This window comes from Delphinus delphis, chromosome 15 (genome assembly GCF_949987515.2).
Source record: "Delphinus delphis chromosome 15, mDelDel1.2, whole genome shotgun sequence".
Lineage (NCBI taxonomy): Eukaryota > Metazoa > Chordata > Mammalia > Artiodactyla > Delphinidae > Delphinus > Delphinus delphis.
The window spans coordinates 51,212,059-51,240,051 of record NC_082697.1 but is presented as its reverse complement, the minus strand read 5'-3'; the positions used below and the strand labels follow the sequence as shown (position 1 = coordinate 51,240,051).

At 51.8% G+C, this 27,993-nt stretch overlaps 3 protein-coding genes across 3 annotated transcripts; all 3 read right to left on the bottom strand.

The window, feature by feature from the left end:
• Position 1: 1 nt before the first annotated feature.
• ELOB (elongin B) lies at positions 2-4,629 on the bottom strand. The gene is made up of 4 exons (XM_060031575.1): positions 4,492-4,629; positions 4,236-4,370; positions 2,791-2,896; positions 2-164 (listed from the first exon to the last, which is right to left on the bottom strand). Exons 1-4 carry the CDS (start codon positions 4,612-4,614, stop codon positions 52-54), a joined length of 477 nt encoding a protein of 158 aa, XP_059887558.1. The 5' UTR covers positions 4,615-4,629; the 3' UTR covers positions 2-51.
• A 5,785-nt stretch (positions 4,630-10,414) lies between these two features.
• PRSS33 (serine protease 33) lies at positions 10,415-16,210 on the bottom strand. The gene is given in 9 exon segments (XM_060030995.1): positions 10,415-10,573; positions 10,774-10,943; positions 11,136-11,358; positions 11,360-11,405; positions 11,626-11,690; positions 11,692-11,798; positions 15,239-15,329; positions 15,389-15,437; positions 16,110-16,210. Coding segments are annotated over 9 exon segments (1,011 nt in total).
• A 1,040-nt stretch (positions 16,211-17,250) lies between these two features.
• LOC132437660 (serine protease 41-like) lies at positions 17,251-27,400 on the bottom strand. Its single transcript, XM_060030994.1, has 5 exons — positions 27,249-27,400; positions 27,033-27,040; positions 26,243-26,518; positions 17,856-18,010; positions 17,251-17,469 (listed from the first exon to the last, which is right to left on the bottom strand). The coding sequence occupies exons 1-5, from the start codon at positions 27,398-27,400 to the stop codon at positions 17,251-17,253; spliced, it is 810 nt and encodes a 269-aa protein (XP_059886977.1).
• Positions 27,401-27,993: the final 593 nt, after the last annotated feature.

Here is a 27,993-nt window from a genome sequence, read left to right as displayed (position 1 = left end):
GTGGACACCCAAATCTCTTTTATTGGGGGGGTAGGGCGGTTGGGGGACCTCTCACTGCACAGCTTGTTCATTGGCGCTGCTTCCTGAGTCCTGTGGCTTCATCACATCCGGCAGCTCGGGTGGGCTGGAGAAGGGCTCGATGCGCAGGGCCTCAAAGGCCTCATCTGGTGGAGAGGGGGTGGCCACTGCAAAGTGAGTCTCCCACACTTACAGAACCAACCTGATCCTGCTCCCCTCCCCCAGCCTGGCCATGCTAGGGCCCTTTTCCTCACCCTCTGCATCCCTCAGCCTCTGGGATTGCATCCACCTACAATCTCCCCCATCACCTTGTTCCCTTCTCTTGCTTCTCATCATACTTTGAATAAAATCATCATGTCATTGTCTCTCCACATGTCTCCTTGTGGTCCCCATGTTCCCACATCAACCTCTTTCTTGCCTCAAGGTCTCTGCATTTGCCACTCCCTAGCTTGACACTTAGAATGGCTGGCTGCCTAAGAAAGGCATCCAGGGGCAATCAAATATCACCTCTTCAAGGCCACGACAGTGAGAGGCCCGCACACCGCGATGAAGAGTGGCCCCCGCTCACCGCAACTAGAGAAAGCCGTTGCACAGAAACAAAGACCCAACACAGACAAAAAAATAAATTTTTTTAAAAAAGTTTAACCAAAAAAAAAAAAAAAAAAACACCTCTTCAGAGAAGCGTGCCCCAACCACCCTGTACAACCACCCACTCTACATGCCCAATGCCCTGTGCATTACACTGGGAACACTTAATCGCTAGCGCGAATGCCGTTTCTCTTGACCAGCTGCTTTCCTACTAGAACAGCAGCCCCAGGAAGATTTTCCCTGTCATTCCTGCTGTTACTACACAGATAAATGAACACAACTTTTTCTTCTACATGGGCAACTTCTCTCTACCTGGCTCAGGGATCTCAACCAATTAGGCTCCCCAGGGGAAGTCGGTCAGGTCTGACAAGTTTTAACTTTGGGGGTTGAGGGGCTGCAACTGGCCTCTAGTGGGGAGAGGCCATCTTTCGTAAAAGCCAGAGATGTTAAACATCCTGCAATGCACAAGACAACCGCACCCAGAATCATCCAGCCCCAAATGTCAACAGTGCTGAGGTGAAGACACATGGCCCAGCTTAATAACAAATTCATCTTCCAAGCCACAAATCTGAGTGACAATTCTTGCCTTCATCACCTCTCTCCATTCTTTGGAAATAAAGTCTGGAAGATGCTATTTAACACCAGACACTATCATATCTCCCTAACCAAGCAAACCACTTTGGGGGGTGGGGAGAGACCCGTCTCTGCACAAGGAAACTACCCACCCAGAAGTGCGTTTTTGCAAGTGGAAGCAGACAGACTGCAGTCCACACCACAGCCCCTATCAAAACAGCAATGACACAGCTGAGGTGATGCCACTAATGGTCCACAATCTATGCCATAAGTGGGGGTCATGGGGAGAAAAAAATCACCTCACTGTGCTGTGATTTTTTTCACCTGCAAGATGGTTGAGTAGCTGCAAGTCTATAGGGTGCCTCTGTTCAAATTAGAGGAAGAGATACTTTTTCTGGAAGAATGCAGCCTGGCCCTGGCTTAGAAAGAACAGATGTGCTTTCAGCCCTCCCTTACCTGCCTCAGAGAACAGCCTTGTATAGTACCCACCCTGTACAAAGTCTGCACCAGCCCCTCACCTGCCTCACTGTCACTGTGAGAGTTGAGGGAACCCACACAAAGGCCCGTAAAACTGCTTTTTCCTGAGCGCTTGCAGGGCCTGGGGTGCACGGGGGCTCACATTGCTTTGCTGTGAGGCTGGTCCCAGTGTCATACTCCTTTATGGAGACAAACTCCAGTCTGGGAGGGGCGGGGCGTGAAGTAGCTGCCCGAAGACACAGCTGCTGAGGCCTCACATAGTTTATCCTTATGAAACTGAGAAGTGCAGCTAAGGCTATATGCTCCCTCCTGAGCCCTTGCTACATTTTCTTACAAGAAGCTAGAAAAATAACTCCCTGTAACTTCATCCAGATTTACCCAGCCATTCACACAGCCCCTGGGTCTGTCTACAGCTGTGAAAACACCCTATAACTCCTGTTTAAATTTCCAGAGACAAAGGATAAAATTTAAATCTTTTTCTTGGCAAAAGGAGCAACATAAACCACCCCCACCCCTCAGGTTTCTGAACTTTGGTCACGGTGGAATGTGGTTAAGGAGAGTACAGGCTCTGGGGCAAGAAAGGGCTGAACCTGATCTAACCTCCCCAGGCTTAGTTTACTCATCCTTAAAATGATCACAATACAGCTCTGGCCTGTACAGAGATGCTGGGGGAGTAAGCGATGTACCACGGAGACACTGGCTGGCATGGTGCCCAGCTCAGACAAGGTCCTGGCAGCCGGCAGCTGAACTGTGGCCTCCCACATGACTGCCAGCAAGCCTCGGCGTCCATGTCTCCCAAATGGGGATGGCAGTGCTTACCCCTCAGGGCTATCAAGAGGATTAGATGGGACAACAGAAATAAAATGCAGAGTGCAGGGCCAGGTGCCCAGTAAGTTCCCTGTAACTGTAAGCTAGTACTGTGACTAAGAATCTTTGAATCCTCCATGAAATGGGCTTCAATTTCTACAAGTATCTCATGTGCTTCTCATTGTTTTTAATGGGGGAAGCAAACACACTATTATAGGATATTGCCGGCATTTGGTGAACTGGGAGACATGGTCCAGGAGGAACAACTGCAGGCTCCCTGACCACCCCTTTCTTTGGCCATTTCCACCCTGTCGCTGTCCCTCTCACCTGCCCTGAAGGCTAGCCCCACAGTGGCTGGGGCCTGAGGCCGTGCTGTCTGGCTGGTGAAGCCACACTCGCCCAATGTCTTTCCGTCGTCCAGAAGCTGGTCGTCCTGAGGAGAGAGGCAGGCAGGGTCTCAGAAGAGGCCCCAGGAGGGGCAAGTCCCAAAGACTTCTCTGGTCAGCAACTACACTGAAAGTCAGAAGACGGAAAAGAAACAGCCCCGAGTAGGGCCCAGAACCACCCCAGAGTATATCAAACAGTTTCCAGGACTACACCCAAGACTTTCCAAATCAGAACCTCCCAGGGTAGGGTAGGGGTCTGGAAGCTACACTCCTGCAACTCCAGGTGAATCTAATCTAATTTCAATCTACACCCCCCCCTGCAACTCCAGGTGAATCTAATTTCAAGTGTCAGTGACCCCCATCTGGCCACAGGCAGACCTGGTTGAATCCCAGCTCTACCACCTTGCACAAGATGTGCAAGTTTGATGTGAAGTTTCCTTATCTGTAAAACGGGAGTTATTGGAATTCCCAACTCATAGGGCAGCCAGAGGCTTCAATGAGCAAAGGACCTACAGAAAGCACAGAGCACAGCAAGTGAAACAAGCTCAGGCAGTAGGAAAGGTCCTTATTATAGAAGCCCCAGCAGGTAACAAGAAGAAAAGGCCTTTAGAGACAAAGGGGGTGAAGGCTCAGCCTGCAGCAAAAGATCAGTTTCCCAGTTTCCACCCAGAATCAGATCAAGGAACTTAGGTGAGGGACCTCATGCTGCCAGAAACTTGAAATGAGGGGCCAACAAACAGGACTCCCCAATGAAAACCCCAAATCCCACGACATCCTTGCTGGATAATTGCAATTGGCTCGTAAGGGGGAAAGGGGCGGGGGCTTTTAGAACATCAGCAGTAAGTTGGGGAGTAATAAACAGTTGTTGGGTGAAGAACTGGTGGGACCTGACTCATCTCAACACCCTCCATTTCTCCATTTCTTTGTATTAAGGCGTGTCTGGGGCGGGGGGCGTGTGAGAGTCCTGCACACGATTGAGCATCGGGGTTCAAATCCTGACTCTGCCAACAACCTTGGCCTCGTTAAGTGGCCACCTCCGAGCCTGTTTCCTTAACCGCAGAGCAGGGAAATCAAGGGCCAGCACGTCGCGGGTGGGACCGCTGTAGGGATCAGATGTGACGCTGGCCCTCGGCGCTCAGCATAGGGCCTGGCGCGCGACTTTCAAGCCATCCGAACGGAGACCCCCGGTGTAGCGACCGCTATCGGGGCTTCATCTCCCCGAGTTCGAGCAACGGCCCCACGCGGCGGAGTTCCGGCCCGCGGCAACCGGTCGCTGATGTTTACATCAACGACTGGGCCGCCTTGCGCCCACGGCCAGGCTCGGGCGGCGGTTCCGAGCAGCACGCTCCCCCAGCTCCCGGCCGCCCGGAACCGACGGGACCGCACCTTGTACAGCCGCTGCTCGTCCGGCGGCCGCTTGAGGATGCCCTCGACGATGCGCTTTAGCTCGAACACAGTGCTCGACTCCTTGGCGTCCGTGAAGATGGTGGTCTTGTGGCGCCGGATCATGAGGAACACGTCCTGGGGGCGGCGGGCCGGGGTGAGCGCGGAGCCCGGGCCCCCACGCACGGCCCACCGCCCTTGCCGCCCCCGGCCCCGGCCCCGGCCCCGGCCAAGCGCCCCTCCCCCAGCACCCGCTCACCATCGCGGCGGCTGCCTCTCCCCCTCGACGCGCCGGCGCGGCCGCGCTCCGCCCCGTTCCCGGCAGCCCGCGCGCTGTTCCCAGCGTACCCCGCGCCTGGCGGCCCCGCCCCATGACCGCCATTTTAAGTAATCCGTAAAGGGGCGCGCTACGGCCGAGCGTCCGACTGCGGACTGGGCGCCGTGGCGCGGGGCGGGGCCGGTTGGTGGAGTGGCGGAGGTAGTGGGAAGCCGACAGGGACCGAGCGCGGGAGGGACGCAGGGCGCGGTGGCGCCATCTTGGGTGTGGCAAAGCGAGTTCCCCATGTTGATGCAGTCTAGGGGACTCCCGTCCTTGTGGGGAATGTCAGCCTTGTGGGGACTAACTTCAAGCGTAGGGTGCCTCACAGCCTAATGAGAGTGAATGAATGATGTGTCTCGGTCATCAGGGCGGCAAGACATTCACATCTCAGCGAGACCTGGGCTGCCAGGTTTGGGAGTCTGACTCATGATTATGGGTCTTCCTGGCGGGTGTTTTGAGGAGGTGTTAAATTCTGGATCTTTCGGCCGCCGTATCAGGAAACAGCCCCATGTCCCTGCCCTAGCCTTGCTGTAAGGATTATTTAAACCAGTTTACCGAGGCTTTAGGGCCTGTAAGAATCCTTGGAAGCTGCTTTTGGGGTTAGGGAGTGTGTAAGCAGCTCTTTGCAGGAAACTGCCCTCAGCAGGAAGCCCCTTTTCTTGTCACTTTAGCAAAGCTATATTGTAACTAACTTTTTGGGGGGGGGGGCATACTGCTCACCACGTGGAAACTTAATTCCCCTGACTAGGGATCCAACCCCCTGCCCCCCTGCGTTGGAAGGTGGATTCTTAACCACTGGCCCACCAGGGAAGTCCCTGTAACTAACTTTTAAACCAGGCACTGCCCCTCCACCCACCCCATGTTCTACCTACCCATCTCTGGCCCAAGCACACCTTTCAAATCTTTTAATTACACAATACCTTGCCAAACTAGTTGGTTCTTTAGAACAATGAGCAAGTATTTAACAGATGACCAGATCTCTTCCCTAGCTTTCCCTTCAGTAACCTGAACAAACTGTGTGACCAAACTGTGTGAACAAGATAACATCTAGAGGAAGAACCCAAGAAGTTAACCAGCCTGCATGCAGTGGAGGGATGGCAATAATTCTGACCCGCTATCTCAACAATTAACTGAGATTACTTCCCTTCTGCCCTTTAGAAGTTTCATGGCCGAGCACAATCTGTGGAGGTGGTTTTTGGGGGACGCCGAGTCTACCATCTCCCCAGATTGTTGGCATTCTGATTAAAAGCACCTTTCCTTTGCCACCAACATTTGTGAGTATGCAATTGATTGTGAGCAGCAAGCAGCAGGACCCCCATTTGATAACAAGGCCTGGCAAACATCCTCGGAAGAAGCAGCATGCATGGCCAAAGTTGGTGTTCACGCTTCCCAGGAGGAGGGTGCCCTGGGCAACTGCCCGCCTTTCTGCCCAGGTCCACTCAGGCTCCAGAAGGGCCTGTGGACTTGGTTTCCCTCTCTGGCTGTCCTTCGTACCTACTGACAGCCTAGGCCTCCCTCCTTGGTAGTTGGATGCTCTCCTGCATCGCCCCAAATTGCAGTTATACTAGAGCAAGAGAAGGAGGCTTTTTCAACCTCTCCCAGGGAGAGGGAGAACCTCAGCTGAGTCATTGCTGGCACGTGCCAGAGAAGGCATGCCGTGGCACCCAATGAGAGATGAGCCAGTGGTGACCCTGGATGCTGAACAGCTCAGCAGTTGTTGAGGCCACAATTTGAGGTTCTTTGGAGTGGGTAGAATCTGAAGATGATGCTGCCTTGGCCCTGAATCAAGCTGGTGGCTAGCCATGCAGGCTCTGGGCTCAGACCTGCTGGGATTCAAATCCTTGCTCTGGCACTGAGTGTGCAGCCTTGGGCAGTTAACCTCACCAAGGCCCAGTTTCCCCCTCTCTGAGATTGGAGAATAACTGTTTGTAAAGTTTGCGGAGCCTTGGTGTAAGCAGATGGTGGGGGGGGTCCCTGGAGAGAGAACCCAGCATGGTTTTCTTGACAGAAGAGAAGCCATTTTTGGCCTAAGCCACTTTGTGATCTAAGCCTGGCCTCATTGCAAGCCCTTTCATGAATATGCATGTACCCTTAGCCTAAAATCCCCCCAATTTTGCTGTTCGGGAAGACACTGCTTTGGGAAAGATCCCTGGTGTTCTCTTCACTTGCTGCAAATAATAATAAATCCTTCCTTCTCCCCATCTTTGGCTTGGTTGTGGTCTTTTCGCTTGACACTCACCAAGAAGCAAACCCAGTTTGCCGGTAACATCACCAAGAGTTAGCACTCAATAGATGTTTCCTAAACTATAGCTATAGTTATCATTTTTGACTTCTGGCCTCTGGCTCCTCAGGAGTCCTTTGAAGTCCCTTTCCTTCCTGGGACTCCTCCACACCTGTGCCTCAAGGCAGCCCTTTCCCTCAGATGGGATCTCTGTGCACCCCATTGTGCTATGGTGGGTGGGTCGGTTGCAGGAGGTAACTGCAGTCCTCGTGTCAGTGAGTACAGTGACACCTCCTGCAGTGGGAATGGGGTCAGGAGAAGTTTGAAGGAGGAGCAGGGGCTGAGCCCCCAGCCACCCAGTTCTGTGGTCTAGCTGGGTGCAGGCCCTCCTTCCTGGGGGCCATGACAGACAAAATGGGAGTCTCAAGATGGTGGGTGAGCCAGCTGGCCAGCTGCTCTTGCTTCTCTGCACAGGAAGTCCTCCTGGGCCCTTTCTGCCCTGTGGCCTCAACCACCCAGCGCTCATGATAGAGACCCTCCCCGGCCTCCAAACTAAGCCTGTAGGGTATCAACCTGGTGGGACTTCTCCTTTGGTCTACTTAAACTTTTTAAAGTGTTGATTAATAAACAGTAATTGTCAATCATCACTCGTTACTAGTGTGCCTCTAGTTGTGTCATACAACTGGTTTCATTTCCATGAGGGAAGTGACAATTCAGTGTGGAATTAGAGTCAGTCGCCCAGATTCAAATCTGGTTCCACCTCTTGCCTGCTGTGGGTCTTAGGGCATATTACCTAGCCTTTCTGGTCCTGTTTCCCCATTCGTGAAATGGGAACACCTCACGGGTGTTCAGAGATCAGCTGAGAGCCCGCCAGTGCCTGGCTCAGCCTGCGTGCTTGCTGGGCAGAACTGAGTCATTTTGACTCTCCCTACAGCCATGATAGGGTTCGTGTTACCAGTTCAGATTGTAGATGGGGAAACTGAGGTTGAGTCAGTACTCCTGGGAGAGGCTGGGCCATCTGGCTGCAGCTCTACCAACTGGAGCAGGTGAGCAGCTAGAGAATGCTTGCTTGGACAGGAGCCTGATGTCCTGTCCCCGGTGGGTTCTGAGGACTATCCTCGCCGCCCCAGGGCCTCCCTCCTGGCAGATCAGGCAACCGTTGTGAGGCCAGGGGCAGGATGCTACTGATGCAGGGCCAGGTCCATACCCCGCCACCACCGCCGGCGCCCCCCCTGCCCCGCCCCAGCTCCAGGCCCAATGACCTTGCTGACAGGCGGGATGCAGCAGCACAGGGTGCCGTGCCACTGAGCCTGCTGGACAGAGTAGAGCTGTAGCTTGTCCAGCCCTGTGAGGCTGCCACAACAGGAACAAGCAGAGAGGAGGCAGGCCTGGAGGCCACACTGTTGGAGTGGAAGTGGAGAGAACCAAGGTGGTAATACCCTCTTTACCACCCCCAGCTGCCTCCAGAATCAGACCACCTGGGTTCAAATCACAGTCTACCATCTACCAGCTGTATGCCTTTAGGCCTGTTTTCTCATCTGACAAATGGGGAAACCCCCCTCACAGAGTGTCTAGTGAGAATCTCATGAGATGGTGCAGTAGAGCTCTCTGCACCGTGTCTGGTGAGGGTTTAACGAGTAGCAGATTTCTGCTCATTCCCTTCCGTGGGCAGCCCGCCCTCTCCACTTCTAGGACACTCCTGCTTAGCTCTCACCTTATGCTTCAGAAACACTTGGCTCTGGGACTTCCCTGGTGGTCCAGCAGTTAAGACTCCACGCTCCCAATGCAGAGGGCCCGGGTTCGATCCCCAGTCAGGGAACTAGATCCTGCATGCCGCAACTAAAGATCCTGCATGCTGCAACGAAGATCCCGTGAGCCTTAACTAAGAACCAGCACAGCCAAAGAAAGAAAGAAAAGAAACACTGGGCTCTGAATGGGGATCCATTACTCTAATCACGGCAGGTCCAAGACTGAGGCATCCTGGCTCTCAGTCCTTGGCTTTTTCTGGTCTCAGTACTTTGGGAGGCATCTTGAGGAAGTTCTCTGGGCTGGCCCCCGGCTGAGGGCGGGATGGGAGGATGGCCAGCATCACCCATCAGGGGCGGCCAGGGTCCCACCACAGATGTGCCCACAGCCTTTTGCCTGGCCTGCCACAGCCATGCCCTGTTCTGGGTACCCTGGTCCCCAGTGACCCCACCAGGGGCAGCCAGTAGATGGCCCTCAGCCTAGGGGAGACAGCAGCCCGGAGCTCCCTCACTGCCCAGTCCACAGCCCCACCCTCCCAGCCTGGCTTGGCCCAGCAGCGACCACGTGCTGCAGCCACTTTTTCCCCTGGGAGGAAAGAAGGGAGGGAGACGAAGCTCAGGCCTGCGTGGCGGCAGCTGCACTTGGTCCTGCCCAGCCAGACTGCCCCTTCGATGATAGCTTCCCCTGCCCCCCCTTTCCCGACTGCCCCGTCAGCTCCAAAGGGGGGCTTCAGAGTTTCCAGGTTTTGTTCTGGTTCTTGTTCTTTCTGCTGTTCTAGAAACTGAGCTCTGTCTATAGGGATGGATGATTCTTGGCCTGGGGATGAGGAGATGGCAGAGAGGGGATGGGACACCAGGTCCCAGCACATGAGGGTGGTCAGGGAGTTGAAAGGGCCTAGGCCGGTCTCCAGATGCAGGTGGGGGAAGGGGGCGGTCCTGGGCCTGGGGGCCTGGCCAAGGCTAGGACACAGCCTCAGACTCATCCAGGGCATGGATGGGGGCAGTGGCAGAAAAAACAAGGATATCAGAAGCTATGGCCAGGCCTATCTGGGGGCTCCTGTCTCCTCTTGGCAGAGGGCATGATGTCAGGTGCCCCAAACTCCTAAGACCTTAGAATTCATGGGAAGGCCAGGCCTGGTGGCTGGCCATCTGCCTCCTGGGGCACTTTCACTGCAGTGGGGCAAAATCTATTTGAGTTTTCTATTGCTGTGTAGCAGATGACTGCAAACATAGCAACTTAAACACTAATTTATTAAATCACTACTCTGTGGGTGGGCTAAACTGGGTTCTCTGCTTAGGATCTCACCGGGCTGAAATCAAGGGCTTGGCCTGTCAGGGTTCTCATCTGGAGGCTGGGAGTAGAGTTGGCTTCCAAGCTTGTTCTGGTTATTGGCCAAATTCGGTTCTTTGCAGTAGTAGTGCTGAGGCGTCCCTTTCCCTGCTGGCTGTCAGCCAGGGGCTTTCATCAGCTCCTTGCCACGTGGCCCCTCCATCTTCAAAGCTAGCAATGGACAGTCATTTCCTTGGTGTTGAATTCCTCTCATATTTGAGTTTCCCTGACTTCTTCCAGAAAAGAAGGGCACACAGACCAGACCTAGCACTGACTCACTTGCCTGTCTGACTGGAGCTCAGGGGGTTAAATATGAGCAGGAAGGGAAGGGAGGGAGTGTGAGACCCTGGGACACTCGGGAGGCTCCTGGAGGAGGGTTGGCAGCTTGGGTTTGGTGAGCCCCAAGGAGGAGGCAGGGGATAGACAGATGAATGGGTGGGTGGATGGCCCCTTAACTTTATTAGGCCTCTAAGCCCTAAGTCAGAAGGGGCAGGGTGGGGGGATGTGTAGATCCCCACACAGACCAGGCAGCTGAGGGACTCCAGAGTCTGGCTTCAGGTCACTGCATCAGAGGCTGAGGCGAGCCTGAATCCAAGGGCTGTAAGTAGCCATATTGGTATAGACACCTGGACGGTTGGGCAGGGCACAGCCCTTGCCCCAGCTCACCACACCCACTAGGACCCAGCGCCCAGACCTCATACAGGTCAGGGGTCCTCCAGAGTCACGCTGCAGGAGAAAGAAGAGCTTAGGTCCCAGCCCTCCAGAGACTTTGGGTCCCAGGGCTGCAATCCCCCAGGTGGTGCCTCTGGGTTGGGGTCCAGGACACTGAGCCCTGGAGGTGGTACCTCCTAGGTCCTGGGTTCTAAGGAGGTAGGGTGCTGGCCATAGCAGCATGGACTCCAGAGTTTCCAGGCAGCTTCTCGCACATGGCAGGCATCCTTCTGGCCCTCGACATAGCCGGTGCACAGGTTCCCTGGCAGCACTATGTGCTTGGCACGAGGAATGTTGGTGCCCATGTAGTAGAGGAGGTCACAGGTGTGAGTACCCAGCAGTGGCACCCGTACTCCCTGCAGAGGTCGCCACTCTGGGAGTGGCACTGGAGAAGAAGGGGGGACTTCTAAGAGCTGGGAGACAGTGAGGTGGAAAAACTGTGAGGATGTTTGGGTCCCTGGAGGTCACGGTGGGTCCTGGATTGGGGCAGTGAGGGGCTGGGATTCCCGATCAGAGAGAGGTGGAGAGAGATCGCCTGTCCGGCCCCAATGCCCCAGTGCCCCGCCCTCTGCCTCACCTCCTGAGTGGAGGCTGCCCTAGCCAGTGACCCAGCATGGTGTGCCTGGTGGTGGGCAACGCCCAGGCTCAGGCAGGCAGATGGGCTGGACTCATGTGCTCAAGGGCACTAGGCGGCGAAGCTGCAGCAACGCCAGGTCTCCTCGGGTCCCGTCCTCTGAGTAGTCCGGGGGCAGCAGCACCCTCTGCACGGGCACCAAGAGAACGTGGGGCGAGGCCAGGACACAGGTGCAGTGCCCCGAGGCGCACGGGGTACTCAGATGGCAGCGCCCTCCGGCATGACAGCGGTGGGTCTAGTTAAAGCAGCTCCTTCTCCACCCCCAGTAGGGCCCCCATCCCCGCCACCCTCTCACTCAGAGCCTGGGGACCATGCTTCCACCAAGTGGCACGCCCCGTTCCGTGGGTCTTGCTCCACCCGCCCCTGCCCCCTTCGACGTTGAGCCCTCAGAGTAGGGGAGTGCCCCTTGTCCAAGCCTGGGCTGCCTGCTCACCTCAGGAAGCAGTGTGCTGCCGTCAGCACCCACTGGGGGGCGATGAGCGAGCCCCCCCCCCCACACACACACACGTGCCCCGCGGTGCTGGATGCTCGCCTGCCTCGGCCACTCTCCGTCCTGGGTGTCCCGGTCCCCCACGATGAGACTTGACACGTGAGGCTGCCCGCAGGCTGTGGGAGGACAAGGGGAACTCAAGGGTGAGCAGAGGAGCGGGGAACTCGGAGGAGGATGAGGGCAGGGAGACACAGGGCTAAGGTTGGGGGGGGTGGGGGGGAGTGGAGGGGGGTTGGCACACTGGAGGAGGAAGCACGGAAGGGACTGGATTATGGGTTTGGTGTCAGATAACAGGGTGAGGGGAGGGAGGTCAGAGATTAGGAATGAGGGTGCCCTCTGGTTGGAACCTGAAGAGAGAGGAGGAGGATCTAGCCCCCCCAGAGGCCCTTTTGTCTTCCTTTAGACCCTGGTTGGTCCCAGACCTAGCCCTGTGGCCCAGGCTCTATGCCCTATGCCCAGGCCCCAGAGACCACCCCTGCCCCCCACCCACTGTGAGATTTGGCCACCTTAGGTCTCGATACAAGCCCTGGACCCCAGCCCCTCCCCCATCTTGTATTTCCATTGCCTGACAGCTGCTCCTGCGTGCCCCCCACCCCTAGACCCCACAGCCCCTGGATTCTGTTCTCACTCTTGCAGCTGGTGTCCTCCTTGCTAACTGGGCTGGGGGACAACCTGGGGGCTTAAAGACCCAGGAGGGGGTGGGGGCCTGGCCAGGAGGTAATTAAGGAGGTCAGGGCGGGGCTGTGGCTTCATCAGCCCAGCCTTGAACAAAGATGCTTTGAACAGTGCTTTTGAGGTGGCAGGAAAGGGACACCTGGATTTCTCAAAGGAAACCTGGCTTGGGCCAAGGTGCACAGAACTGGGGGCGGGAGCCTGTGCCCAGCCAGGCAATGTGGGGGGCGATGTGGGGTGGGGATGAACGGGGGTCGGGGTTGTTTTGGTCAGGCCACAAAGCTCCAGAGGATCCTTGGCCGCTCATCTCTGAACCTGATCCTGCCTCCTGGCTCCTTGCAGTGCTCAGTCACTGGGGCTTCTGAACAGCATTGTTCTGTCCAGAAATCCTGGCCGGGACAGCCTCATACAGAGCCCAGGCTTCAGGCCTTGCATAGACCCTCCCAGCCCCAGCTCTGCACAGTTTTTTTGTGGGGGGTGGGGAATGAATGTCTTATGAATATCTTGTTTAAACCTGGCAGCTCTCCTCGCTTAACCCTAGAGGCAGGAGCAGACTTGACCTTTGGAAACAGTCTCCTCTTCAATTTGGGGTGGCCAGGACAGCAAGGCTGCCGGTCTCGGGTGAGGCTGGGAGATGCTGGAGACAGGGCTCAGTCGGTGGGCTGGGCCTGGACTGTGCCCACTTCCCAGAAGGCTCTGGAACCTCCTTCTACCAAGTCATCCAGCAGCCCTCCACTTGGTTCTTCCTCCTGGGGGCCTTCCTGCCCAGCACACCTCCTCCTCTGCCACGTCACAGTGGGAGTTGATGTGTGATAGAGGAGGTTTGATTTGTTTGTCCTCCCTCCATGAGGCAGGGTCTGGGTCTCTGTCCCTGTCTTAGCTCAGGCTGCCAGAACAGAACACCACAGACTGGGGAGATTAAACACAGCTTATTTCTCACCATTCTGGAGGCTGGAAGTCCAAGAACAAGGAACTGGCAAGATGGGTTTCCCTCTGAGGCCTCTTCTCTTGGCTTGTTGGTGGCTGGCATGTCACTGTGTGATCACACGGCCTCCTCTTTATGTCTGCTGGGCATTGCGGGGGGGTGCTGGTGTCTGTTTTTAGAAGGACATTAATCCTATCGGATCAGAGCCCACCCTTAAGGCTTCATTTAACCTTAATTACTTCCACAGACAGTCACATTGGGGGTTAAGGCTTCAACATATAAATTTTGGAGAGGACACAGACATTCAGTGCATACCAGTCCCCCATGGCCTGAACAGTGCCCAGCACAGAGTGGGCACTGAGTCTTTGGGAGTGAAAGGGGCCAGCAGGGCATCATGCCGGGAGTGAGGGTGAAGGATATGAACGAGGGGACCTAGAGGCCAACCGGCCCCAGCCCCAGCCCCTCCACTCGAAGTGAGGGAGGGCAGCCTCAGGCCTGACCTCTGCTGTCCACACTCTAGGAGCAGGCTCAAGCCCAGGCTCAAGGACTCCGGAGTCGGCTTGTGGAACGCCCTCCCTCCAGCCCTGAGACCTTGGGAGAGTTTCCTCTTCTGTAAAACCCGCCTCCCAGGTGGTTGTGAAGATTAACTGGGTTCGCCCACGCAGAGCTTGGAATAGTGCCTGGCTGATGTAAATGCTATAGAAGTGCCACAAGAATAAAAGAAGCACCTTCCCCAAGGCTCCTGACCTTTCGTTACCCCGGATTCAGCTGCCATTAGAGGGCTTGGCAGGAATGGAGCCAGGTGGGCAGTGTTCCCCTTGGTGCAGAGTTGGGGCAGCTGGAGAGGCAGGTGGGAGTAAGAGTGACCAGGGACCCTGGGAACACACAGCTATCTCTGGAGATATGGGCCAAACCTTGAGAAGGGAGTTCACTGGAAGGCGGGATGGAAGGAGCTGCGTGTCTGCCTGTTGCAATTTAGGTGAGGCGGGAAGCCTGGAGGACAGACACCTGCATGCAGGGACCAGGAAACAAATTCCCACTGAGAAACTGGCTTATGGTGGGAGGATCTGGTACTGATTGAATATTGGACAATCAAAGCTGAGAGGAGTAGGAAAGGAACCTCGCTCCAGGGGCTCACCCCAACCCAGCCCCTGTCTCAGATTGAGAAACTGAGGCACAGACCCCTGCTGGGCCCACATGCCCTTCAGTCCCACCCTTGAGTCACACTGCAGAAATGGCCCCTCAGCAAATGCCATCTACTTGCCCTTCTCACAACTATCCTTCTCAGGGCCATAGCTGAGTCAACCCCACGTTTTTCTGGTGCTGGACCTGTCCCCACTCCCAGGGGAGGGCAAATGACCCAAACGGGGGCCATCATCCCACCATGTCCTCCAGGTCACAGTGATTGATCAAGAGGTGACACATGACCCCAGACCAGCCAATCAGAATCCCTCCCTGGGATTTTTATCCTGGAGGAGGGAGAGAGGACCCCTTGGGGCCCAGGCAGGGGGCAGCCATAGCTGCAGCCACTGGCGAGGACTCTCAGCTGGCCTGAGAGCCTGCAACCTTCCAGGCTGAGAAAGAGTGTCCTGTGAAGCTGGAGCTCCTCATTCCAGTCATCCTTGCCCTTGGTGGGCTGTTCTTTATCCTTCTAAAGCAACTCTCCTTCACTCATGCTGGTACTAGGGGATTCTTTTGCTTACAACCAAAGTCTTTAAATGCCAAGGATGAAAACAAAATAACAGTTCAACAAAGGTGCAGGGGATGTGCCCCCTGAGCTGGCTGCCCTGCCAGTGTGTTTCAGTATGGTGGTGCCCAGCCCACCATCTGCAGCACAGGACTCATCTCTGACGAGGGCCCAGCCCTACCCTTGGCCAGATCCCAGGGGCACCCTGTAGACCTGGCAGCAGGAGGAGGTGGGACGGGGTGGCCTTTCCAGGATCCAGGTGGTATGCTCACTGATGTCCCAGCAGAAGCTGGGCCCTTTGGGACGGCCACAGCCAGACCCCACACCATGCTGACCCAACAACCAGTGGTCATCTAAAGCAGCCTGAAGGGGAACAAAGGTGTGGGGTGAGCCAGGCCAGGGGGAGGGGCATGCCGTGGCACCTGGCTGGAGTCCTCTTGAGCCTCTGGGTAGGTGACCCTGAACAGGACCCTATGGGTGGACGTGGGACGTGCACCTGGGCAGGCTTGAAAGTATTTCTGTGGATGAGTCTGTCACATGGGCACTGGGCCACCAGAGGCTACTCTGCCTGCGCTGGAGGAGGGGCAATGTCCAAGCAGGCCTGCAGGGCAGTGTCGCAGCATGGCCGGTCTGGGGCCAAGCGCTTAATGGGCATTAAATCACACTGTCTTCCAGTAACACATGGGACACCAGGGCAGTGAGTGTTCTGCTTGGGTCAACTCAGAGGGCCTTTGTGGGAAGTGAGTGGGGGCACCCTCAGGTTTTGGCTGTTGGGGAGGGCAGATGGGGGGAGTGGAAATCTCAATGCAGGTGAGTCTTACAGGAGACCTGGGAGACCCCACCTGCCCGGTACCTGCTGGCCCCTCTGAGTCAGGCCATGCAGTGAGAGGTGGACACAGGCCCTTGTGAGCTGAGTGACTTGAATAGTTCTGTCACCTTGCTGGGCCTCAGTTTCCTCACTGTGATGAGGGGGAAGAGAAGCTCCAGCCTTGCAGGGCTGCCGAGGGGCATGAAGCCTGAGCGTGGTGTCCTACAGCCTGTGTGGCTGTCCTGGTGGGCAGAGGCGAGGAGGGCACCCTCCCAAGACTCCTCCACCTGCTTCTTCACAGAGACAAGCTGTCAATCGACCAGAACTTCTCATACCTTCTGCTCTCATAGCACCTCTGGATCTCATGAAAACGCAGATCTGCCCGAGCAGTTCCAAGCAGCCCAAGTCGGCCCCGCTGGCCTGGTCCCTTGGCCATGCTGAGGCTGGGGGGAGACACGCTTGATGCTGCCCCTCCACCCAGGCCACCTATGGAGCTTGGAGCCCCCACACCCCCAGGACAAGCCTCAACCACGGGGAGTCAGGAGAGAAAGGGCCATGCCAGGTCCTTGTCCCCCACAGGCAATGCTGAGGTGTGTCCCCGTGATTTCTCAGGGGATCCTGGCCAGACAGAGCCTCAGCTGCCCACAAGGGTAACCTCCTCATCTGGGCAAACGTCATTGGCTCTCAGCCCTCCTGCCTCAGTTTCCCCACTCTTCACTGGGGCTTCTTGGTATCACCTCCCAAATAAATTATCTGCACCCTCGTCCTGGTCCCAGGTCAGCCTTTGGGGGACCGTGGTGAGACCAGGAGTGTCTGGCGTCTGTGTGGTGGGGAACACGGCATGAGCGCTAGGGGTGTTTGGGGGCATTTCCTCCCCTGCACTCCACTCCAGCCTTCCTAGCCCCCAGGGACCCTGTTGCTACTTATGTCCTCCTGTAAATTATCTTTCTTTTTTTAAAATATTTATTTGGCTGCGCCAGGTCTTAGTTGCAGCACACGGGATCTTTGTTGCAGGATATCTTTAGCTGCAGCATGAGTGTTCTAGTTCCCTGACCAGGGATTGAACCTGGGCCCCTATATTGGGAGCACAGAGTCTTAACCACCAGACCACCAGGGAAATCCCTGTAAATTATCTTTCTGATTGAACTAACCTGAGAGGGTTCTGTTGTTTGCAACCAAAACCCGTATAGCACAGATGGGTGACGATGGTTTAGGAGTTAAGGAGTGGTCTTCGAGTGGATGGGACATGGGTAACTGTGAGGGTATCCAGGAATCCACCCAGGGCCATAGAACGTGGTGCAAGGCATCAATGTGAACATACACACGTTTATTAGCAAAGGGGACAGAAGGGGACTGGGCCTGGTTCAGCAGGCAGTCCTGCCACTGGCGTGCCCCCAGCCCTTGGTGAATATGTCTGGAGCTGCAGTAACTACTGCACCTTCATGGGCTTAGGTGTGCACAGGCCAGCTACAGGAGTCAGGGAGCCCAGAGCAGAGCGAGGGGCAGCAGCAACTGAGAGGGGTCTGGCCTGGGTGTGCTGTGGCCCACCAGCATCTGGATCCAGTTGAAGTAACTACTGACATTGGTATAGATGCCGGCCTGGTTGCGCCTACCACAGCCCACTCCCCAGCTCACAATTCCAATCTGAATCCACGGCCCATTCTTTTCACAGACCAAGGGTCTGCCTGGGTCACCCTGGAAAGCAGTGTGGGTGAGCAAGACCTGGGATGGGGCAGGAGGGGCCAGTGGAGAGGCTGGTAGAGCAGGAGGGGCTGTGGAGCTGGGCAGATTGGCTGCAAATCCCACTCCTCCCCCTGGAAGCAAAAAAACTTCAGTTTCTGCATCTGCAAAGGGGGGCAATAGTCTATCCACTCAATTTCACATAGGATCAAAGGAGGTACAATTAATGTAAAACAGGAAGCTTGTTTTATAGGCTGGATAAATGAGGTCTACAATGATTTTCTCATGAATGAACTCTAAGGGTGGATTGGTAGGGGGTCAAGGTGGTTGCTCTCAGGCCCAAGATTGGGAGGGGTGGTACCCAGTTTCAGTATGGCCCTCATTGGGGCAGGGGTACTCACTTTGCAGGCGTCAGTGTTGCCATCCTCAGAGCCAGGACAAATCATATTATTACTGCTGTGACTGCTGTAATCAGGCTGATGGAACAGGTAGGAACACCTGGATTTGTTTATGATGGAGACTTGCACTTCCTGAAGATCGTAGGGAGGTGGCAGATCTGCCAGGGGTTGAGGGTGGGAGAGAGAAAGACAACAACCTTAGCCTCTCCTCTGCCATCTGGGGAAAGGGGGTATGAAGGGGAGTGGACTTCCTGGAGTATCCACAGTACCTGGGACATTGCTCTTGATTCCTCTGCTCTAGTCCAGCACCCAGTATGTGGTGGGTGATGAACAATATCACAGAAGGACCCAATGGATGGACAGGCTGTCACAGCACCTCCCTGAGGCTTGGTTTCCCTCTCTGTAGCCTGCAGATGACAGGCCCTGCCTGAGCCAGTGGGGAGAGACCATGGCTGAAGCATACACAGGGGGAGGGGCTGATGCAGCTGAGCCTGTTTATAATTAGTATAGCTGCAGGATCCAGGCTGAAGTTTTCCCAAATTTGATGAAAGCTATGAAACTACACATTCAGGAAGGTGAACAAATTCCAAGTAGGATAAACACAAGGAGATCCACACTGAGATACATTTTCATCAAAATATCAAAATGCAAAGACAAAAGGAGAATCTTGTAAACAGCGAGAGAGAAGCTACACATCAAGTATAGGGGATCTTCAACAAGATTGACAGCCACATTCTTTTCAGACACCCTGGAGGCCAAAAGGCAGTGCAATGACATATGTAAAGTGCTAAGAGACTAAAACAGTCAACCAAGAATTCTAGATCAGACAAAGCTATCCTTCAAAAAAAATGAAGGCAAGATTAAGATATTCCCAGATAAGCAAATGCTGAGAGTGTTCATCATTAGTAGGCCTGCCCTACAAGAAATGGAAAAGGGAGCCCTTCAGGATGAAATGAAAGGGCAGTAGCCAGTAACTTATACCCATAGGAAGAAATAGAGAACACTGGTAAACGTAACTACACAGGTAAACATACAAGCCAGTATTATTATAGTTTTGGTTCATACTTTTTTTGCTATACAATTTAAAAGACAAATGCAATTTAAAAGACAATAATTGTAAATCTCTGTTACACAGAGATTGCTTACACAATATATAAAGATATGGTTACACAATATATAAAGATGTAAACTGTGACAATAACAACTTGAGAAGAATAGAGTTGTATAGGAACAGAACTTTTGTATGCTATTGAACCTAAGTTGATATTAATTCAAAATAGACTGGTATAAGTTTAAGTTATTAACTGTAATCTCCAGGGAAACTGCTGAGAAAATAACTAAAAAATATACAGAACAGGAAATAAGAAGGAAATCAATACAGTACACTAATAAAAATCAATTAAACACAAAAAGGAGGAAATAAGGAACAAAAAAGATATGACTTAGGTATAGATATAGATATGATATAGATATAAGATATCTATATCTTCCACATCCGACAAAATATAGAAAACAAATTGAATAATGGTAGAAGTAAATCCTTCCCTATCAGTAATTAATTTTAATGTAACCAATAAACACTCCAATTAAAAGGAAGAGATTGGCAGAATGGATTAAAAACAGAGATCCAACTATATCCTGTCTACAAGACAATAATTTTATTATATTTTAATTTTTGTATTTTTTAAAATTTATTTATTTATTATTTTTGGCTGCGTTGGGTCTTCGTTGTTGCATGCAAGCTTTCTCTAGTTGTGGCAAGCGGGGGCCACTCTGTTGTGGTGCACAGGCTTCTCATTGCGTGGTTTATCTTGCTGCAGAGCACAGGCTCTAGGTGCACAGTCTTCAGTAGTTGTGGCACATGGGCTCAGCAGTTGTGGCTCGTGGGCTCTAGAGTGCAGGCTCAGTAGTCGTGGCGCATGGGCTTAGTTGCTCCGCGGCATGTGGGATCTTCCCAAACCAGGGCTCAAACCTGTGTTCCGTGCATTGGCAGGCAGATTCTTAACCACTGCACCACCAGGGAAGCCCGACAATAATTTTAGATCCAAAGGTAAATATAGGTTTAAAGTGAAAGGTTGGAAAAAGACATTCCATGCAAATAGTAACCAAAAAGAGCTGAGGTTGCTATACTAATGTCAGACAAAATGGATTTTCAGTCAAAACGTGTTACAAGAGTCAAAGAAGGGGGACTTCCCTGGTGGTCCAGCAGGTAAAACTCTGTGCTCCCAATGCAGGGTGCCTGGGTTTGATCCCTGGTCAGGGAACTAGATCCCACATGCATGCTGCAACTTAAGAGTCTGCATGTCGCAACTTAGAAGTCTGCATGCCACAACTAAGAAATCCCACATGCCGCAACTAAGTATCCCGCATGACGCAATGAATATCCTGCATGCTGCAACTAAGACCCAGTGCAGCCAAAATAAATTTAAAAAAACTAAATAAATATTTTTAAAAAGAGTCAAAGAAGGACATTATATGTTGACAAAAGTGGTAAATCCTCAAGGTATAATAATTATAAATATCTACACATCTAACAACTGAGTCCCAAAATACATGAAGCAAAATTGATGTAACTGGTGGGAGAAATACACAGTTCTATGAGAACAGTTGGAGACTTCAATGCCCCACTTTTATTAATGGATAGAACAACCAGAGAGAAGATCAGTAAGATAACAGAGGACTTGAATAGCATTATAAAGCAGCTAGACCTAAAAGACATATACAGAACAATCCACCCAAACAAAAGCAGAATACACATTCCTTTCAAGTGGATGCAAAACATTCTCCAAGATAGATGACATGTCAGGCCACAAAATAAGTTGCAATAAATTAGAAAAGATTGACATCATAGAAAACAGTGGATTGAGGCTAGAAATCAATAACAGAAGGAAAACTGAAAAATTCACAAATATGTGGAAATTAAACAACATACTTCTAACCAATGGGTCAAAGAAGAAATCACAAGGAAAATTAGAAAGTATTTTGAGATGAATGGAAATAAAAACACAACATACCAAAACTTATTGGTTGCAGCAAAAGCAATTCTCACAAGGAAATTTATAGCTGGAAATGCCTATGTTAATAAAGGAGAAAAATCTCAAATCAACAATCTAACTTAAGGAACTAGAAAAAAAAAGAGCAAATTAAACCCAAAGGTAGAAGAAGGAAGGAAATAATAAAGAGAGGAATGGAAAAAAATCAAACTAGGGAACAGAAAAACAATAGCGAAAATCAACAAAACCAAAAGTTGGTTCTTTGAAAGATCAACAAAATTGACAATGAAAGTGGGGACATTATTACTGACCTTAAAGAAAAATTAAGGACTATAAGTGAATATTATGAACAACTGTATTCCAACAAATTAGATAACCTAGAGGAAATGGACAAATTCCCAGGAACACACAAAATACTAAAACAGACTCAAGAAGAAATAGAAAATCTGAACAGACACATAACAAGTAAAAAGATTTAGTCACTAGTCAGAAACCTCCCAATGAAGAAAAGCCTTGGGCCAGATGGCTTAAATGGTGACTTCTATCAAACATAGGAAGAAATTAACATCAATCATTCTTCCAAAAAACAGAAGAGGAAGGAACACTTCCTAACTCATTCCATGAGACTGGCATTACTGTGACACCAAAGCCCAAGCAAGTTATCACACACAAAAAGAAACCATAGGGCTTCCCTGGTGGCGCAGTGGTTGAGAGTCCGCCTGCCGATGGGTTCGTGCCCCGTCCGGGAAGATCCCACATGCCGTGGAGCGGCTGGGCCCGTGAGCCATGGCCGCTGGGCCTGTGCGTCCGGAGCCTGTGCTCCGCAGTGGGAGAGGCCACAACAGTGAGAGGCCCGCGTACCGCAAAAAAAAAAAAAAAAAAAAAGAAACTACAGACCAACATTATGCAAAAATGCTCAACAAAATACCAGCAAACTGAACCCAGCAGCATATTAAAAGAATTCTACACCACGACCGAGTGAAATTTATCCAGAGTGCAAGGTGGGTTCAACATACAAAAATCAATCAATATAACATACTACAGACTATAGTAATAGAATGAAGGAGAAAAAAAACCCCACATGGTTATCCTAATTGATGCAGGAAAATCCAACACTTTCATTATAAAAACACTCAATAAACTAAGGATAGAGAGAACTTCCTTAACATGATAGAGATCATATGTGAAAAACCCACAGCTACAGAATTGTGAAAGACTGAAAGCTTTCCCCCTAAGAACAGGAAAAAGATAATGATGCCAGTTTTTGCCACTTCTATCTAACATTTTACTGGAAGTTCTAGTCAGAGCAATTAGGCAAGAAAAGGAAATAAAACACATCCAAGTTGGAAAGGAAGAAGTAAAACTATGTCTATTCACAGGAGACATGATCTTATATATAGAAAATAATGAAGAGTACACAAAGAAGGACTAGAATTAATAAATGAATTCAGCAAATTTGCAGGATCTAAAATCAAGACACAAAAGTCAATTATATTTCTATACACTACCAATGAACGATTTCAAAAGGATATTAGAAAAGAAATATCATTTTACAATAGCATCAAAAAGAATGAAATAGTTAAATTTAATTGAGGACCTGTACACAAAAAACTACAAAACATTGCTGAAAGAAATTAAAGAAGACATAAATAAATGGAAACATATCTTCTGTTTATGGACTGGAGACTTAATATTATTTAGATGATAATACTCCCCCGAAGCAATCCACAGATTCAATGCAATCCCTATCCAAATTCCAATGGCCTTTTTAGTGGAAATTGACAAGCTCATCCTAACATTTAGAGGGACTATCAAGAGACCCCCAAATAACAAAACCAATATTTGAAAAAGTAAACAAAGTTGGAGAATACACACTTCCCAATTTCAAAACATACTTGGAAGCTATAGGAATCAAACAATGGGGTCCTGGCAAATGGATAAACATACAGACAAACGGAACAGAATTGAGAGTCTAGAAAATAAACCCATTTTTCTTTGGTCAACTAATTTTTGACAAGGTGCCAAGATAATTCAGTGGAGTAGAGAATAGTCTCTTTAACAAATGGTGCTGGGACAACTAGATATCCAAATGCAAAAAATGAAGTTGGACCCACTACTTCGCACCATAAACAAAGATCAACTCAAAATGAATCAAAGAGGACCTCCCTGGTGGCGCAGTGGTAGAGAGTCTGCCTGCTGATGCAGGGGACACAGGTTCGCGCCCCGGTCCTGGAAGATCCCACATGCCGCGGAGCGGCTGGGCCCGTGAGCCATGGCCGCTGAGCCTGCGCGTCCGGAGCCTGTGCTCCGCAACGGGAGAGGCCCCAACAGTGAGAGGCCCACATACCGCAAAAAAAAAAAAAAAAAAAAGAATCAAAGATATACATATAACAGCTAAAACTATAAAACTCTTCAAGAAAACATGAGGGTAAATCTTCATGACCTCGAATTTGGCAATTATTTCTTAGACATGATACCAAAAGCAAAAGCGCCAGAGAAAAAATAATCTGAACTTCATCAAAATTAAAATATTCTGTGCATCAATAGATACTATCATGAAAGTGAAAAGAGATGTGGTCCACGAGTCTTGGCTCAGTCCTGCATCTGAAGTGCTCTTCCCCCATCAACACCAGGGACTGACAACATGGAACAACCCGGAAGGAAGGAGCTATGATGCCTCTTTCGAAGAAACTGAAGAGTTAAGTAAGAGGATTCAAAACACAACTTTCTGACACTAAAGCCTACCTGTTCTGCAGAACTTCAGCTAGGTCTTCATTTCAACTTTCAAACCTTTAGCTCTTCGTCCTTTTCCTGGAGATTATTGCCTCTTTCCTGGCATCACTTGGCTAAGCATCATGAACCCCATTAGGCCAGCTGGTCTTACCCTTAGCTACATATTAGAATCACCTGGGACGCTTAAAAATATCCCAATGTCTGTGCCACATCCCAGACCAATTAAATCCATGGAGTGAGACCCAGGAGCCAGTTTAAAAAAAAAAAAGAAGAAAAAAGGAAAAAAAAACCCCACAGAATAGGAAAAGATATTTGCAAATCATATATCTAAAAAGGGTCTAGTATCCAGAATATATAAAAACGATTACAACATCACAACAAAGACAACTCAGTTTAAAAATGGGTTGGGGGGCTTCCCTGGTAGCGCAGTGGTTGAAAGTCCGCCTGCCGATGCAGGGGACGCGGGTTCCTGCCCCAGTCTCGGAAGATCCCACATGCCGCGGAGCGGCTAGGCCCGTGAGCCATGGCCGCTGAGCCTGCGCGTCCGGAGCCTGTGCTCCGCAACAGGAGAGGCCGCAGCAGTGAGAGGCCCGCATACCGCAAAAAAAAAAAAAAAAAAAAAATGGGTTGGGGGGCTTCCCTGGTGGCACAGTGGTTGAGAGTCCGCCTGCCGATGCAGGGGACACGGGTTCGTGCCCCGCTCCGGGAAGATCCCACATGCTGCAGAGCGGCTAGGCCCGTGAGCCATGGCCGCTGAGCCTGCGCGTCCGCAGCCTGTGCTCAGCAATGGGAGGGGCCCCAACAGTGAGAGGCCCGCGTACCGCAAAAAAAAAGAAAATAATAAATAAATAAATTTTAAAAATTGGGTTGGGAATTCCCTGGAGGTCCAGTGGTTAGGACTCTCTGCTCTCACTGCTGAGGGCCCAGTTTCAATCCCAGGCTGGGGAACTATGATTCCACAAGCCACGTGGTGTGACCAAAAAAAAAAAAAAGGGTAAGGGACTTAAATAGCCATTACTCCAAGGAAGATATACAAATGGCCAACCAGCACATGAAAAGTTGCTCAACATCACTAGTCATTAGAGAAATGCAAATCAAAACCACAGTGAAATACCACTTCACACCCACTAGGATGGCCAAAACAAAACAAAACAAAACAAACAAACAAACAAAAACCTGGAAAATAACAAGTTTTTTATTGAGGAGAATGGAGAGAAATGATAACCCTCACTGTTGATAGGAACGTAAAATGGAGCAGCTGCTATGGAACACTGTTTGTCAGCTCCTCAAGAAGTTAAACATAGAATGACCATGTGATCCAGGATTGCACTCCTAAATACATTCACAAAATAATTGAAAAGAGGTATTCAAGCACAAATTTGTATACTAATACAAATACCCAAAAGATGGAAACAACACAAATGGCATCAATGGAGGAATGGATAAACAAATTGTGCATCCATACAATGGAATATTATTCAGCCATAAAAGAGAATGAAGTTTTCATACATACTATAATATGGATGAATCTTGAGAACATTATGCTAAGTGAAAGAAGCCAAACATAAAAGGTGACACAGTGTATGATTCCATTTATATGAAATGTCCAGAACAGGTAAATCCATAGAGACAAAAAGTTGGTTGGTGGCTGCTAAGGGCTGGAGGGAGGGGGTAATGGGGAGTGACTGTTTAATGGTTATGGGATTTCCTCTGGGCGTGATGAAAATGTTTTGGATCTTGATAGAGTTGATGGTTATGCACTGTGAATGTTCTAAATGCCATTGAATTATATACTTTAAAATGGTTAATGTTATATGAGTTAAACCTTAACAAGAAAGAAGGAGTGAAGTACTGACACACACTAAAACATGAATGAACATTGAAAATATTATGCTTAGTGAGAGAAGCTAGCACGTAGTGTATAACTGTATTCATATGAAGCGTCCAGAGTAGGTAAATCCATTAGACACAGAAAGCAGATTAGTGGCTGCCAGGGGCTATGGTCCTAGAACAACGGGGAATTAGGAGTAATGGCTAATAAGCATGGGATTTCATTTTGAGATGATGAAAATGTTCTGTAATTAGACAGTGGTGATGGAACCACTCTGTGAATATACTAAAAAAAAAAAACCGTCTGAATTGTATGCCTTTTTTTTTTTGGCTGCACCACACGGGGTGTGGGATCTTAGTTCCCAAACCAGAGATCGAACCCACACCCCCTGCAGTGGAAAGAGTCTTAACCACTGGACTACCAGGGAAGTCCCTGAATTGTATACTTTAAAAGGATGAATTTTATGGTTTTTGAAGTATACTTCAAAAAACCCCCCAAAACAAACAATGCCTGATGCCTTTCTGACAAGTCCACCCCAAAACCTCGCACACCCCTGCAGGCTGGGGGTGTGGCCTGGGCCGGTGCAGGGGGGCCTCCCTCTCTGGTTTCTGGCTCACAGACTCGGAAGGGAGGGGTAGCTGAGTGTGGGTACAGAAAGCCCTGCTCTACGGGGGGGCGGGGTGTGGAAAGGAGGTGAGGAGGGATTGCTCAGCGGGCCAAAGCCAAAGCACAGTGGCACACAGACCAAGGTGGGGGCCACTGCAGCTGGTGTGGCTGGCACAGGACGTGGTGAATAACACTCCCCTTCCCAACCCGTCTGTCCCCAACCTCACTCTTTTTCTCATGGATGTCCCCCCAGCCATTCACCCAGCAGTCATCACGGTTCTTGAATTCAGAGGAGGAGGACAGGACACAGACGGGCTGGATGTGCTTATTGAAGGTGACGGAGGAGGACAGCTTCAGCAGGGAGCTGTCGTCCTGCAAATAATTCCTGGATTTGGGGTATATAATAATACTCTTCACCCTGTAACGATGGAGGTAGGCCCGCAGGCTCCAAATGGGTGGTGTGACAGACAGCTCGCCAAACTGGACCGACCATTCATAGGGATCTCTGTTGCTGGCAGGGGAGGAGAGAGCTGTCAGGGTGGGCCACCTGAGCACACCTGGGGCTGCTCCCTGAGCTGAGACCCCCGAGCTGCTGCGGGGGCTCACCCCAGGCACCATTAGCAGGTCTTCCTTCGACCAAAGAGGCCAGGGTAGAAACGGGGAGAGCCCAGACAGCCCCAAACAAAGTCCCACACCTGGGGACTTGGGGGTGTTGGCAGGAGGGTGCCTCCCCTAACAGCTCATCTGGCCAGTCACTCAACCACCTGTCACCTCCAAGAACCCTTCTCAAAAGGCAACGAGCAGGTGCATGGGCGCCACAGCAGGCTGGGCTCAAAACAGCTACCGGGGCCAGTGTCACCACAGGCCAGGCTGTGTGTCCAGCACTTACTTCAGCTCATTCCTCCCCCCGGCGGGCGGGGGGGGAAGGGGTCACCTCTGCTGGGAGGTGGGGTGAGGAAGGTGGAGGTTGGTGGTGCCATTTGGGGACAAGTGACGTGAGAAAGAAAAGAACAAGACAAATGTGCGTGGGAAAGTTCTGGGAGAACGTTCTGGTAGAAACCGCACAGCGTTTCCTCCCGGAGCGCCCTGGGGGACTCGCGTGGGTGCGTTACGGGCTGCAGCCGGGACTGCGCCTCAGGAGCACACGAGGGCCGTGTCCACGTGGGGCATGCGCGCAGGTCCTGGTGCAGACCCAGGGCCCGGGGTCAGCGGGCCGCCCGCCCCCAGACTCATTTTTGGAAGCAGTGCGCGGCCGAGAGCACCCAGCGGCGGTTGAGCAGGCTTGCTCCGCAGTAGTGGGAGCCCCATAGGCGCAGGCTGCCCTGCGCCCAAGCCCTGCATCCTTTCCATACACTATGAGTGTCGGGACAGTCCGTTGGCCACATGGCCCTGGGATGGACAAATGGACACCAGGCCGAGCTGCGGGAGGCAGGCCCACCCCGTCCACCCTCACCCACCGAGTGGGAGAAGAAAAGGGGCGCCCCGGGGAACCGCGCGTCCAGGGGTCTTGCCGCCCAGGAAGAAGGGGACGCTGGGGACCTGCCCCACGTGGTCCACAGGTGCCCGCCCCTCCCCCACACCCAGGGGGGCCCCATCAGTTACATGCGAGCATAGAAGAGTTCTAGAAACCTGGGGCGGGAAGAGGAAAAGATGAGTCGCCATTCGCGCTCCGGCTCAGGTGCCCTGCGCAGGGAAGCGCGTCCCCTGGACGCCTTACCTGGAAGCAACAGGTCCCTATCCCGCAACGCTGCGGGTAGGAGAGAAAGTGAGCTCCCTTTGGTCTCCACGCGCCCCACCTTCCCCCATCACCCCTAGCTGCGCCGGCAGCCCCCGCCTCAGCTCACCCTGCCTCGCGATTTCGACCCGCACCAACAGTTGCGCCAGCAGCAGCGTCCTGACCTGCGCGCCCACGGCTTCTTCTTCCCGCCGCCTGGCGCCCCCTCTGCTTCCGCCAGCTCCAAGGCGCGGCTGGGGCGCC